This window comes from Cyclospora cayetanensis, unplaced genomic scaffold (genome assembly GCF_002999335.1).
Source record: "Cyclospora cayetanensis isolate NF1_C8 unplaced genomic scaffold, CcayRef3 CcayRef3_contig_255, whole genome shotgun sequence".
Lineage (NCBI taxonomy): Eukaryota > Apicomplexa > Conoidasida > Eucoccidiorida > Eimeriidae > Cyclospora > Cyclospora cayetanensis.
Genome location: NW_020312209.1, coordinates 28,162 through 42,728, shown reverse-complemented (window position 1 = coordinate 42,728; position 14,567 = coordinate 28,162). Strand labels below are relative to the sequence as shown.

At 54.0% G+C, this 14,567-nt stretch overlaps 2 protein-coding genes and 1 pseudogene across 2 annotated transcripts; 2 read left to right on the top strand and 1 right to left on the bottom strand.

The window, feature by feature from the left end:
• Nucleotides 1-278: 278 nt before the first annotated feature.
• LOC113147531 lies at nucleotides 279-792 on the top strand (annotated as a pseudogene).
• A 1,629-nt stretch (nucleotides 793-2,421) lies between these two features.
• Nucleotides 2,422-7,759, top strand: LOC34619948. The gene is made up of 10 exons (XM_026338382.1): nucleotides 2,422-2,547; nucleotides 2,821-3,019; nucleotides 3,503-3,825; nucleotides 3,877-3,997; nucleotides 4,223-4,324; nucleotides 4,949-5,148; nucleotides 5,194-5,955; nucleotides 6,175-7,106; nucleotides 7,258-7,403; nucleotides 7,446-7,759. The coding sequence occupies exons 1-10, from the start codon at nucleotides 2,422-2,424 to the stop codon at nucleotides 7,757-7,759; spliced, it is 3,225 nt and encodes a 1,074-aa protein (XP_026194167.1).
• A 1,994-nt stretch (nucleotides 7,760-9,753) lies between these two features.
• Nucleotides 9,754-12,718, bottom strand: LOC34619947 (sulfite exporter TauE/SafE family protein 5). The gene is made up of 7 exons (XM_026338381.1): nucleotides 12,710-12,718; nucleotides 12,123-12,317; nucleotides 11,557-11,681; nucleotides 11,432-11,483; nucleotides 11,157-11,240; nucleotides 10,569-10,776; nucleotides 9,754-10,007 (listed from the first exon to the last, which is right to left on the bottom strand). The coding sequence occupies exons 1-7, from the start codon at nucleotides 12,716-12,718 to the stop codon at nucleotides 9,754-9,756; spliced, it is 927 nt and encodes a 308-aa protein (XP_026194166.1).
• Between the last annotated feature and the right edge of the window lie 1,849 nt (nucleotides 12,719-14,567).

The following is a 14,567-nucleotide window of genomic DNA, read 5'->3' as shown; positions in this document are numbered from 1 at the left end:
CTCCTTTATTATTTTACAAAACACGGACATAACACATTCACCTTTTGTGCATTGACTTTGTACTCGTGCTCTTTCTGTCTCCTCTCTCTCTCTCTCTCTCTCTGTCTCTCTCTCTCTGTCTCTCTCTCTCTCTCTCTCTCTCCTCCCTGCTGAGTATCCCTTTGCATGAAGCCCTGTCCACGCAACCGTCGACTCCTTCCTTGCTCTCGCCTCTTCTTTCTTCCGCCGATCCACTGCCTTTCCCGCCTGCTCGTCCTTCCCCCTGCTGCAATATGCAGGTACGAGCACCGCCTGATAGACGATATGGTGGCACAGTGCCTCAAATCGCCAGGAGGCTTTGTGTGGGCTTGCAAGAATTACGATGGCGATGTGCAGAGTGACACGGTAGCGCAGGGGTTCGGCTCTCTAGGCTTAATGTCTTCGGTGCTCCTTTCTCCAGACGGTCGGTCTGTTGAGGCGGAGGCTGCCCACGGCACCGTTACCAGGCACTACAGGCAGCATCAGAAGGGGGAGAAAACAAGCACGAACCCCATAGCTTCCATCTTTGCGTGGACAAGAGGCCTCAAGCACCGTTCCAAGCTTGACAGTAACGACGCACTAGAAGCCTTCGCGCAGTCGCTCGAAGACGCATGCACAGAGACCGTTGCTGGTGGAAAAATGACTAAAGACCTAGCCGTTTGCGTGAAAGGAGAACATGTCACATCCACAGACTTCCTTACAACTGAAGACTTCATAGACGAAGTTCAGAGGTGCCTTGAAAAGAAGCTGCACCAAAGGGGCATCATGAACTGAACAGGTGACTCCAGCAGGCTGTTTCAAGTACGCCGCAGGGGGGGCCATCGACACACATAATACCCACAATGAGGATTTACACACATAAGGGCCTTAAAAGGCTCCTTTTCCCCCAAAGATGCATCGAGCACCCCTTTCTTCCAACCACCGAAGACGCCACGCAGATCCCCGGAGGCCCCTGTTTCCCTCCTAGACTTAGAGGGCAGTGACCCCTCAGCCTCAGCAATGTGCGCTTTTTTGATCGACGGAGATGTGTAGAGGTCTTTCCAACTTCATGATAGGCCGCTTCGATGGTGGCTTCAGCCGGCAAAACGGTTCGCGCCAAGTCTATGCCCACCAAACTGCTGTTTTTGCAGTCTAGACACACCTCCCTACGCATGTCGAGAAAGCAAGTGCTGCGTGTAGTGGGAAGGGAAGTCTCTAGCAACGTCGGTTCCACTCCACGCCATATAGAACTCATGAAAGGAAAATCCTTGAGATGTACCTTCGTGCCTCGTAGGACAGCCGCCATAAATGGAAGCAGCCTTCTTGCTCTTTTTTTGCCCTCTCCTTCGGCATCTCCATCCCCAGTTGCGGCGCCCTCCTAGTGCCTCACCCAACTTCACCGAACGCGGCTGCATGCATGCAACTGCGCTTCAGCTGCTACTGCTGCTCAAGGCCGCCTCTCATTGGCCTTCTTTGCCCTCTGGGCCGAGGGCTTGAGACGTCTTTTAGCGCGGATAGGCGTTCCTTTCCGAATGGAATAATGCCTGATCGGCGTGGCTCCTATGACATTGCGAGCACGAAATGACTTAAGGTGCCTTGCAAACTCATGGGCTACACAATAGCGTAGGAACACTGGAGCTAGCTCGAGCTAGCCACGGGTGCGCCAAGTCATCCTGGGCCGAGTGTGTCTTGCTGATGTATATGCGTAAAAGTTAGGTATACGCTACTTGAAATCAGGGGTAGGGTGTTCATCTGGCGGTTGTACGGGATGCCTCTACACAAGAAAGTGATTCTTTCATCCCGAAAGGCTCCTATGGGCCCCCCTATTGCTGGTGCCTCTATAGGCGTCCAGCTAGAGGCTATAGCTACGCTCAGAAAAGCCCTGCGGCCTAGATGCGTAGCCAGACATCCTGCTAACAAGTTCCTGAGGAGTCTTAGGAGGCGCATGCATGTTACGGCAGATTTCAGAGGGAACAGCTGCCGAGACAGGGAATTCTGCATTCTTTATGCGCTGCGCAGGCTAGGGATATCGGGGCTGGCATCCTCTATTCTTCCTCTCCGAGAGAAAAGACACCCTCCAGGAGAACAGAAGAGCTTAAACGCAGTGGCGGGTAACCCTATAAGGGCGCTCTCGGTAGATTTTGGAGCAGTTGCCGATGCTCTGTTTGGTGTGTAAGCGTGTCTCGTCACAACCCTCGTCATGACGTCCATTAGCCCTTGCCTTTCGCTGCGCCAACTTGCGAAGTCGAACCCGACAAAGTGCTTGTTTTGAGACTGCCGCGCTGTGCACCCCAGATACCTGCAGAGTATGGTCTACAGCAGGGAGTCAGTCCACTTGAGCCAGAGCCCCCAGGAATGCCTTCCTCTTCACAATTTGAGCTATTCAAAGAGTAGGGCACACACAAAAAATGTCTTTCAAAACGCATGTTTAGTCCCAGTAGCGGTTCATTTTTCGCAGGTTCTGTAGCAGGCCGTATAGGGGGGCCCCCCGATCCTCGCGGTCACCAGGGCCCCCCTGGCCCCCTAGCGCCCTTTGCAGCGTCCACGAGTGTAAATGATCCTTTCTATCGAATTCTTCGCTTTTTATCCGCTTATGTGCACTAAGAAGTGAAATCAGCGCGGCTCTAAGGGGCTCTCCGAACTCCAATGCCCCCGAAGCGAAATCGGAGACACCCAAGACACCACCCCAGAAGGGCCTCGCCGCCTTGCTTAGGGGCCCCTGCTGGTCGAGAGCTGCTGCCACGACGGTTGTGTCACGCCTCCGTTGAAGCCTACAACAGCAACAACTTAGAGGGCTCAATATACGCATTTCACCCCTTGCAGGAGGAAGTTCCCCGCGCGCTCAGGCAATCGTGGGAAAAGCAGCAGGGCCCTTCCCACCCCCGATACAGCTGGCTCGCTGCTCCAACGAGGCAGCGCTTCTCCCCCTACCCCCTCCCTCCCTCCATCTCCCCCAAGGAATCTACAGCCACACCCTCCGGAGCTGCGGCAACGGCTGCAGCGGCAGTCGCTGCAGGGACAGGTGCCCTCATTTCTTGAACCTGCGTAGAGCAGCAGCCTGCGAGCAAGATGCGCGGGCGCGTAGACTTGCCACTGCAGCACCACCATTTGCTGCTGCTCTCACTGCTGCTGCTCTCACTGCTGCTGCTGCTCCTGCCAGCAACAACAGCAGCAACAACAAAAGGGCATGTTGGAGCTCCGTGCAAGTGGGCTGTGGGCCCCCCCGACTATCGCCCTGTGTGGCGAGCGCATGCGCCAACCTTCGGAAAAGCCGTGGAGGCCCCTCTGGCATTTGTCGGCTCGAAAGACTCTTCGAATCATGCCAAAGAAGGCGCATCTGACGGGCACCAGCAGGAGGAGGGGCGGCAGCATCACCTGCAAATGCCTAGGGGCCCCCTCGCCGGCAGCGAGCTCGATACAGCTGATAATCGCGAAGCTTCTCCAGCCGCACCAGAACCCCCCCCCTCAGCAGCAACTGAATCTGCTGCAACACAGCCGGCAGCAGCACCAGACAAACAAGACTGTTCTGTATGTGTCAAAGCGTTCGTCGTGTCTGGCAGCCAGCTGTTGGATCCTAAGGCCGTCGAGCAGCTCTCTCAAGAAACTCTCAGAGCGCATGGAAGTTCAACGGACCGAGGATTCGTGCTGTCTCCGGCGAGTTTTGAGGCTGCATGCAGCTACTTCAAAGCGGCGGTGCTGCGACTCTACAGTCAGCAAGGCTGGCGTCTTGCCGGAGTAGAGGCTCCCCCAGTGCAGCAAGGCCAGCCTCATGCGCCAGTTGTCGAGTTTAAAGCGATCGAGCCGCGCCTGAGCGCTGAACCCTTGACAGTTCGCTTTTTGGAGGATGATGACGCAGCAGGAGACTCAGAGGGGCAGCAGTCCCCTGCAGCGGCAGAAAAGGGAAAAACACGCCTGCAGACGTTGCAGAGGTTCTTAGGGCTCGAGCCAAGAACCCCTTTTCGGTGGAATGACAGCAGATGGAGTGCACTGCTGAGGAGCGGTACATCGGAGTATTTATGGTCTTGTGGTGATCCTGTGTCTCGCGCAAGCGATGCTCTACGGCGCCTCTGCTGCAATCCCGCTTGTTTTTGTGCCGCTGCTATTGTTGGTGCTGCTGCTATTAGTGCTGCTGCTGCCGTCATGAAGGAGTAAGCTATACTCCAGAAGGCCGTCCTGTGCTGTTGCGCGAGAAGCTGTCGCACTTGCGTTGCACTTGATGCCTCAGGGTTGTTTGAAGAGGCATCGGCAGTTGCGGTGTTGCAGGGAGATGGCACTGCTCAAGTTCGGCTGCGTTTGCGAGAGGCCCGTCAGACATTTCTCTCCCCAGGTAAACTCCTTGTCGAATGACACCTTCATTCTCCTCTCTGTGGGTGTGTGCATGTGTGTAAGTACATGTATGCATGTGTGTAAGTACATGTATGCATGTGTGTGTCTGGATATGCGTAAGTATATGTATGTCTGTGAGGTTATGTAAATGTATATATATATATATATATATATATATATATATATGTGTACATATGTATGTGTATATGCAAGTACCTATGTGTGTACATCCGTAGTTTAAATATACATGTGCAAGCATATGTATATGCATGCACGTATATTGAAACATTCGATGGGATTTTCTTCCGCCTGTACTGAGCCATCTCTACTCCTGCTCTCCTATGCTTGTCAACTCGGCCCTTCTCAGTCATACTGCACCCCGCCCATTCGGTCCTCCTTTCTTGAGCACTGCCTCCATTGCCTTGTGCCGCTTCGTCGTGTGTTCGCTCTTTGACCCCCGTCTACCTCCCCCTCTCTATTCTCTAGCTTCCGGCTCCTTGCGACTGTCTCTGCGCACGCACGCTCCTCTTCTCCTGCCGGGCACCCCGAGCTCCCACATTGTTGAAGCGTGCAAGGTTTAGACTTGCACAGGCTGTGCGCGGTGTCTCTTCTGCCGTTTGCTCAGGCGTCTCCTTTGACAGCGCGCTCAAGGGCTGTACTGGAGAGCTGACATATCAGGATCTTAACTGGGGGGGTCGCGCGTGGGCCCTGAGAGGGGCCCTTCGTCGCACCCTAGGGGCCTCCAAAACAGCAAGCAGACTCGGGGGGCCTCCTCAGAGCGTTGCGAGCACGGAGGTATCCCTTTCGAATGAGACCCTTCGAAAAGCAGCGTAAGTGTTTCTCGGAATATCTCGTGGCTGCGGTGCACAGGAGGCTGCAGAGGAGGAGTCTCGACGGACGGACAAGCCGCGAAAGAAAAGCTGTCGTGTAGGGAGGGTGGATTCTGGGGCACAAAAGGTCGATGGGGGCAGTCGCAACCGTGCGCATGCAGAGCCTCAAGGAGCTTTGTCAACGTTCTTGCGTGTAAAAAATCTTGGGGTACGTGTTTACGTTTGCGTGAGCTGGGTGTTCCCGGTGTATGTGTGCAGCGGCCTATGGGTAGCACGCCTCGTCCTCTCCGACGTATCCACCACGCACCAGGGGCCCCCCAAGGATAGTCTCAACTCACAGCAAGCCTCTCTAGGAGGCGCCGCACGCATTGTTGGTCGGAGACGAAGTGGAGCAACCTGCAGACTGGAGTTTCCTCTTGTGGGGGCCCCCGAGGGTGCGCCCCCCCTGGGGGCCCCCGAACCCGGCCAGCTTGCGATTGGGGGCCTTCTCGAGCTCGAGGCACATCGCCAAATTGCTCTGTTTGCCCAGGAAAAGAGGCCAGAGGCATCCGAGGAAACTGAGGCTTCTGCTGACGCAGCAACGAGCACTGGTGTAAGCGGCTGGGCAGCGACTCTCCAGCGACGTGTGCGGTCTGTGTGGAGGCAGGCGAGCCCCCTCACAGATCCGCAAGAGCTCTCCCTCTCCGAAGCCGCAGCTAATCCCCAGCTTGCCGAGGCTCCCGCTGGCCACGATACAGCGAAAGCTAGTCTTTCGATCTCCCTGCTACAGCGAAAAGAAGCACACCCCAGTTTCTTAGGGCCCGTGAGTCGGCAGCGGGGGAGCCAGCGAGAAGGGAGGGTTGCGTCGTCACTTCAGGAAATTTAAAGGGCTTAAGGGGGTCTTGCCGCCTGTAAGGCTGGCAGACCGATGCGCAGTACCGTCTTTCGTCCCCCGTTCCCCCCTAAACATCGCTCTCCCTTGGCGTCCTTTGGGGTGCCACCTGAGACGGTCCGTGCCAAAAGGGCCTCGCTCCTGCTACAGGGCAGCAGGTGCTGCCTAGATACACGACCAATCCCCTCTCAGTGGCCAGCTGTGCTCTCTGCGCGCTTGACTGTGCTGCAGCCTTTCGAGGTGTCTGTACAGCTCAGTGGCCGACTGGGCGCCTCGGCCCCACTCACAGTCGCTGGTCTCTGTGAGACAAGCGCGGAGGCTAAGAAGACTCTTTGGGGCCCCCCCGCCGACGCGCAAGCGGCACTCTCCGATGCAGCAGCAGCAGCAAGGGAGACGGGTGCAGGGGGTCGTGGTGCAGCAATCGCGGCAGCACCAGAAGCTGCCCGATCGGTCGCCTCAGACCGCCTGTGGGGCGTTAAAGAATCAGGGATGCTGCCTCATTCGCGTGGTCTCCCCCAGTGGGCCCAAGGAGCGACTCTCAGGATGGGGGCCTTCTTTCGCAGTACAGGAGAATTCCTTACGGAGAAACTGACTGCCCGCGTGCCCTTCGTGGCTGCAGCGTTGCTGCAGCAGCTGCAACGACAGAGGAAGGGGCAGGCTACAAGCCCACAGTCCCAGCCCTTTGTGCGGTTGGATGCAAAGGGGGCCCTCAGTGTCACCCCGTATGCCTTTTTAAGTCGGCCAGAGGGAAAAGTCGCCTCGGGGAGGCTTCACAGGGGAGTCTTGCAGCGGCTGCTGCGGTTGGTAGACTTGCGAGGGCTCTGTTTGCAGTCCGTCTGGGGAGCGCACCTATTCGTTGGATCTCGCATGCTGAAACTGCTGCCGCAAGGAGCCGATGCGCTTCTGCCTCGAGCAGCGGCAGCTGCTGCAGCTGAAGGGCCCCCTGGGGAAGTGCCAACCCTTGAATCCGAGGGGGCCCCTAGGGGCCTCGAGCGGTCACCGGGCGCTGCAGCGATCCTCCAGGAGCCTCACTCCCTTATTCTCTCAGCGGAGCACTCCCTCTTGCTTCCTTTTGTCATCCGGTAAGTTGCAGATGGTTGTAATTCGGATACTTCGCACGCCGTGCTAGCCGCTGCAAGCCCGATTCACTCTGTGCGGCCAAAGTACACTGCTCAGATCGGCGCTGTAGCTGTTGCTTCCTCTCGCTGCTCCTGTTCCTGCTGGTGGCTGCAGGCGACAGCTCTTGCCTGGTCAAGTGCAGACGTCGGTGCCTCTTTTTGAGCTGGTTGCATTTGTTGATGGCGTCATGATGCCCCTTTCCCTGTACTCTGGGGGGGAAAAGGCCGCGGCGGGGAGCCTCGACGCGCGAAACTCGGAAGGCAGAGAAGCACCATTACGAAGTCTGGAAGACACTCCAGCAGCAGCAGTCGATGCAGCAGCAGCAGCAGTCGATGCAGCAGCAGCAGCAGTGGCTGCTGCTGCAGATGCAGCAGTTGCTGGCGATGACAGCGTTGCTTCAACTAGCAGCGTTCACGAATCCGCCACATCGCGCCCATTGCCCAGAGAAACTGCAGCAGCAGCGGATTCAGCTGCAGCAGCACATGCAGTGCCTCCATGGGAGGCAACGGGAGGCATTGCTTTACGGCTCAGACCGCTCCTGCTTGGTCTCAGCTGGAACTTGAAAGCCCCAAAAGAAGGCAGCAGGTTCTTCATTCGACTCAAGCCCAGCCTCTAGTTGCTTTTTGCAGCTTGCATGCCTCTCTGGAGCACCATTCTTTAGTCAGTGGGCATGCTTGCGTAGTCGCACACACATGCATGCAGCGGCGTCAGCAAAGAAAAGAGACAAAACCCTCAACGGGGCAAAGGCATCGAATGGCTAGGCAGAGGAGACAGAGTCCGTCTTCTCCATTTCTGCGCCCGTTGGATAGTTCTTCTCGTGTGCATCCTTGCAGCAAGCGCATGCCTGTGCAACCGATTTCGCCTTCCCATTTTATGATGAAGTTGCTTTGGCGCCCTTTCGTTTTCTGCAGAGGGGTCGGTCTGTGTGTGCGTGTGACTACACCCCCGTGACGTCTTAGCCTTTTCGGGTTATGCCCTCAGGTGTTCGCTTTACGCCTCTCTCTTGCTTCTGCAGTCGCGCGTCTCTCAGGCCTGCATCGTCCATCTTCCGTGGCAGCAGGCGTCTGCATGGCTTTTTTGACCTCTCCTTTTCCGAACCTTCCTGCATGGGCCACCCCGTGTTGCTACCCTTTTTAAGCCTCTCAGAAAGCAGTTTTCTCCCCCACCCTAGGCAACAGACTCCTAGAACAGCACTCGCTTTCGCTTTTGTGCTGCCTCCCTCCCTCACCATTGGCCTTCACATTCCCACGCATTCCTCCTCGACTATATATATATAATATATATATAATATATATAATATATATATTATATATATATCATGATCATTCTCATCGCCTTCGCTTAGCGCTTTCCGCGTCCATGTCGTCTTACGTTTCTCTCCCTGTCTCGCCAACCCATTCAACCAGCGGACGCCCCGCTACATCTGTGTACTGACTCGCAAAGTTTCTGTTCTTACACGAAGCAACACCCCCTGCTCGGTGCATGACGCCTATGTGCACATGCCGCAGCGCAACTGTAGGGGGAAGATGCCACCTGGGAGGTATTATGCGGGCAGCCCACGTGCCTTCATTCTCTTCTTCTTTCGCAGCGTATTAGGACTGCCCCGCCTCACTTTATCGAGACTCAATGCAGCAAGGTACGCAAGGAGTGCGAGAAAGAGATACAGCGCATGCCACGCGCGCAGACACCGGAGGCCGAGGAGAGACACAACAAACGGCAGGGTTATGCGTTACAGGGGCCTTTAGCATACACCGTTTAGAATAGCTGCAACGGCAGTCGGGCAAGCGCAAGTGGATTCGAAGGCGCCTTTTTTTTGCACAGACGCCACCAGCCGCTTACAAGCAGAAAATTTTTAATGCGAACATGGCGCGTAAGAAGGGGTCTCTCGTACAAAGAGTGTCCCAGGCGTAAAAAACAGAAATCAGCAGATGCGCTTTTGTACATCTATATTTATGGTGTGTGAGCCACCGTCAAACAAACAGCGGCTTCTCAACCAAGCTCCTGTTACGGAGCCTGAGGAAAGAGGAGCAGCAGCAACCCTAAATCCGATTAAATACAAAGCGGAGGGGCTCACTTACTGCCCCCATCAAACTAACGCTTGTCTCCAGAGGGGTCCTTGGAAAGCCTCCAGAAGGAGACCCCTCTTGAACCTAAGAGAGGAGCCACTATCCTACAAATGAGAGACGCCTCCTTTTAGCAAGGCCCCTGAAAGCTCTGCCTTTCTTTTCGGATGATGCCTATAGTTCCTGACACTGCAGCAACCCAACGCAAAATGCGTGAAGACAGAGGAAGGGCGCTTGGAATCGAAGGCAGGCATGCACGCGGAAGGCTGCTGCCCGTATGAATGTATATACGTTGCAGACACCTGCGTTCGACTCTCGGGACGGGCATACCTAGCATGCAGGCCATAGAGCCAATGATCATTGCCAAGAGAAAGAGCACCAAGTAATGATCAGCCTTCTTCTTTTTCACCTGCGCAAGACACGCCCCTACTGCCGCCGCTGCTGCCCCCAAAACTCTCCCCTCTCCATACACCCATGCATGCATCGGCCTCCCTCTCTCGCACTGCCTGCCTGCCGTGCGCAGGCGTGTAGAGCAACCCAGGAGCAGCTAGCTCGCGTCGCGTGTACTCACCACACGGTCCACAAGAAACTTCCCTATAAGCGCAGCAGCGAAGCACATACAACAGAAGAGGAGGCAGTAATCCCATGGCACCGAGCCGTTGATGAGACTCTTGATGGCGGCGCTGCTGCTGCTGCTGAGAACCGAGGCTGTGTTGACAGCAGTAACAACAGAAGGCAGCAAGCCTCGAGCGAGCATCAGAGGCCCCATCACCATCGAGCCACCAATGCCGACTATTCCCCCTGCAAAAATCGAAAGAAAAACTCAGGCGCAACACACTGAAACTATTAAGCCACAATTCTTGGCCAGTGTAGCGAGCCTGCTGTACGGGGGGCAAAGCATGTGGTGAAGATCTATCTTAATATATATATAGATATATATATACCTATATATATATGTCTTTCTAGGTGCCTCTATCTCTATGCCTATGTCTGTCTGTCTACCTGTCTCTCCTTCTCCCTCACTTTGTATCGTCTATCTCTCGCTCCCTCTATCTCTCTCGCTCTCTATCTGTCTCTCTAAGTGTCTCCCTCTATCTCTCTCGCTCTCTATCTGTCTCTTTGAGTGTCTCCCTCTATCTCTATCGCTCTCTATCTGTCTCTCTAAGTGTCTCCCTCTATCTCTATCGCTCTCTATCTGTCTCTCTAAGTGTCTCCCTCTATCTCCCTCTATTTCTATCTCTCTCTCTGTTTGTCTCTCTGCCGTTCTCTAGCCTTGGAGCGCAAGCATCCACCGCAAAAACACAACGCTTCCGCTACACCCCAAGAGCCCGTTCGAAAGAGGCTACGGCCGAAAGCACGCACCGATCATCCCTGCGCAGATGCTCTGGAAAAAAAATTGAATAGCGACACTATGCGTAAAAACCAGATCTCCCTTAACCTTCTGCGTTCCGTTTGCTTCCCAGTGCCTATCACGGGCAACAAGGAGATACCCCCGGTGAGCAGAAGCTGTTAGCATGAGCGCAGCGCCTGCCGCGTAGAGCAGCCAAAACTCCCAGCCGCAAAAAGGCACCTGCATGCAGCAGAGAACAACGCATGCAATCGGCTGCAGCCTGTTGCTACGGTTATTCCGAACATAGATTGCACGGCCGTGGGGAGCTGCGCGTAGGACAGAGTTGAGCAGCCACACGCGCAACATGCATGCAGCAAGAAACACAACTAGGAAAATTCCAACCCCTTACGCCTTTTTCTTTTGCCACGCACCAACCACCCCTTTGCTCAAAGCTGCTGTCAACACGAGAACAGCAGCAGCGAAGACGTAGGAGAGACAGACAGACAGACAGACAGAATGAGAGAGATACACAGACAGATATATGTATGTGTATATTTTTAGACGCACTAGGAGAGACAGATATGTATATATATATTCTCAGAGATACATCCCCAGCTTACCAGATGAAAGCTCGAGTACTTAGATCCTCTAATCACCGCCAGGCCGACATCTACCAGCCATAACAACCCCAATATCAGCCACTTCTGTGGGAGAAATCAGACACATATAAGCACAGAAAAGAGCAGCTTCGCGGGCATGGCCTCCTCAGAAGCGTGCAATAATGCAGAATCCCCCACACTTCGCTCCTCCACTAGCGCAGCAAACAGTGCAACAAGGCGAACGGTAACCAACAACCCCAAACAACTGCCGCGCAGACTGCTCGCTACCGCCTCACGGAAAGAGGGCACAACGTCCAACACCCCTTCTCCGATTCCTCGATCTGAACGCTGCAGGGGTGACGTCTCGTTGAGAGAGCCTCAGATAACTGTACTGCGGAAGTGGTGGAGAGCTGAGTGGCACCAACAGACTCGTGCAGAAGCTGCAGCGGCCGCTGCTGCTGCTGTTGTTTCGGGAGTTCCTCTGAGAGCATACGACACAGCTGCACTGGAAGCCTCCGATTGAGCACCAGCTGCATTGCATGCGCCCTCTACGGCGAATGGGAAGTAAGCGTGGGCAGCAGGAGGCATGCAAAATGTTTCAAAGTGCACCAGCATGTAGGTGACCGTGTTAATCGGGAGGATAGTAAAAAGCTACCTTACAACAAAGTCGCTAGCTGGCTGTAACTCGAGGGGACAAGACCGCAGTTTCAAGCACCTCCTGCCTGCCCCCTCCCTCAAGCATTTTCAACTGGCTAAATTCGACATACCCTCTAGAGTCAAGTGGTGCTGGTGCCTCTGCGGGGTTGCGTCTGCTGTGTCTGCTGCGTCTGCTACTGCTGCTGCTGCTGCGTCTGCGTCTGCTGCTGCTCCTTCTTCCAGCGGAAGAAAGGCTTCCCCCTTCAGCGTGAGAGGGCCAAGATCGCTTGGCACAGCATTAGCAGGAGCACTATCTCTCTCTGTAGCAGCAGCGACGGCTATGACTGCAGCAGCAGCTGCTGCTGCTGCAGTCTGCCGCTCATTCTTTCGCTCCGCAGCTAGGCGTTTATACTGCTTAATGCACATGTACGCCGAGTGCGAGAGCACAATAAGCAACAAGGCCATGATTAGCCAAGCGCCAAGGCAGCGATTAATCACCAATCCAAAAGAAACTCCTGCAATCTGCGCAGGCCCAAAGAATAAGACCTGCACACGCCAACAAAATACACCGCAAAAAACAGATTCTACCCGCCGTTCAGGCTTTTAATCCTTGAGAAAGGATTCTACCCTAGATCATTACTACCTATGACATATCTCTCCCTTTCTCTCTCTCTATATGTATATGTATATATATATATATATGTATATATATGTATGTGTATATATATGTACATGTATATATATATTCGCAGATGCTATACTGCTGCGTGTGGAGAGAAACTCTATTGGAGCATATACGAGCAGGGAGCAGACAGCGCAACCGATGCCTTTTTGAGGCCTCTCTTCCTAGCGAGCTTGTGCAGGGGGGGGGGGCAAAAACAGATGCAAAAGAACGGGAGAAAGCAGGAGTCGATCGCAAGCACCGTGAAGGCGCTTACCAAATCCATATCGATCAGCGGCCTGTGGGGGATCTCTGGGTGGCTCCTGCGCAATCCAAGTAAAGTGCCTGCAAGCACTCCCCCCGACATGAGAGCTTGACTTGTCACTGTCGCTTCATGAGCGGAGAAACCCATGATCAACGTCATGAGGGGTACGTACACTGCCCCGCCTGCAGCAGAAGCACAAACGGCATAAAGGCGTAATAAGGATTTCTCGTTTGGGGGGGAAAGGAGGAGCAGTAGTGGGGGACGGGGGGGTTAAGAGGAGGAGTAGTATTAGGAGGGAAAAGGAGGAGTAGTAGTAGGGGTGGGGGGTAAGAGGAGGAGTGTTAGTAGGAGGGAAAAGGAGGAGTAGTAGGCGGGGGTAAGAGGAGAAGTAGTCGTAGTAGGAGGGAAAAGGAGAAGTAGTAGTTGGAGGGGTAAGAGGAGGCTTCCTGCGCGCACTTGCGTCAGCGCAAATGCAGAATCACAGATCTCGGAGAACGAGTACCCCCCTCCCCCGAAACACACACCCATAAAGCAGGGGAACAACACAGATGCTCCGATATGGCCATTAGAAAAAGTGCCAAATATGGGAAAAGGAGGCAAACAAGAACGCCTTTGCTGCCCCCACATGTAACTACACGCAGTGCAAGCATGCCTCAATCTTGATCGCAACATCGTCACGTGAGCCGGATGCAAAAAGAAAAATGCAGAAAAATAAGCGCACAAACATACTTGATGAGATGACCTTGCTCTAGGGAGCTTGAATGATGTCATAAAAAGCCCATAGATATCTATATATGTATACATATATATATATATACATGCAGATAAATGCATATAAGTACATATATAGAAACATATATGGATAGGGATAGCGAAGGATACACTGTGCATAGAGCGAGAGTAACCAATGTACAGCAGCCCTATCCTTGTCACGCAGCTCTCTCTTTCTGTCTCCGTAGTGTTTATATGCATGTATATATATGGAGAGAGACGATATTACGACACACCCTTTATGCTCCCCAATGGCATATAGCGGCGAAGAGATGTATGGATAGTTAAAGGAAGCGGGGAGAGAGCCATAGAGGGGGAGAAAACGATATATATATATGTATATATATACGTGTATATATACATATACATAGAGAAAGGCGGTCTGAGCAATAGGCCTCTATAAAGACATGCACCAGCAGACCACCAAGCGAGGCAGCAAGAGCGGCAAGGCGTCGCCAGGGGATGGAGGTGAGAAATATATAGAGAAGCATGCATCAAGTAAGAGCAGGAGGCGTCACAGAGGGTCCTATCGACAAGGGAGAGTAAACGATGGGATATTGATGATGCGGCAGAAAAGGACTACCACTGGGTGTCACGGAGGGTTGGCTCATTGTGCGAAGCACACATCACGATATGCGTACATATAAATACATATAAATATATATATATACATGTATGTTGTCTAAAGAGTCGTGCGTTGAGGGTTGCGTTCCTACCTCCAGTGCCGGCGCAGACCGCTACGATACTGGCGAGGGCGATAAGGATGACACCAATGACTTCTCTGTAGGAGGCATCTTTAAGAGACTTCAGTTCTCTGTCTGGTACTGCATCCAGGCGTCGGATGAGAGGATTCGAAGAAGGCATGTTTTGCTCCAATAAAAGTCTTTCTACTGGCGTGCTTGCGCTGTTGCTGCATGGCCCTTTGGAAGTGAAAAGCCGAATAACGGGCTCTTGAGGCGCATGCAGCGATGCGCTGCTGCTAAATTGCAAGGAAACGGCGTAGAGGATCGCAAGGAGCAGGCCTGTGCAAAGAATGCCCATGAGGATTTGGGGGGCCCTCCCTGCGGGGGGCCCCCCCCGAAATCGCGCGTGGTGGGGG

What these genes read in the sequence shown, in the direction of transcription:
- LOC34619948 (XM_026338382.1), top strand. Translation starts at nt 2,422, where the DNA reads ATGTTTAGTCCCAGTAGCGGTTCATTTTTCGCAGGTTCTGTAGCAGGC. An exon ending in TGAGCGCTGAACCCTTGACA is followed by an intron (nt 3,826 to 3,876) that starts GTTCGCTTTTTG and finishes GAGGGGCAGCAG; the next exon opens with TCCCCTGCAGCGGCAGAAAA. An exon ending in ACCCCAGTTTCTTAGGGCCC is followed by an intron (nt 5,956 to 6,174) that starts GTGAGTCGGCAG and finishes CTCCTGCTACAG; the next exon opens with GGCAGCAGGTGCTGCCTAGA.
- LOC34619947 (XM_026338381.1), bottom strand. An exon ending in GGACGTTGTGCCCTCTTTCC is followed by an intron (nt 11,241 to 11,431) that starts GTGAGGCGGTAG and finishes TTTCTCCCACAG; the next exon opens with AAGTGGCTGATATTGGGGTT. An exon ending in AGTACTCGAGCTTTCATCTG is followed by an intron (nt 10,777 to 11,156) that starts GTAAGCTGGGGA and finishes TGCTGCATGCAG; the next exon opens with GTGCCTTTTTGCGGCTGGGA.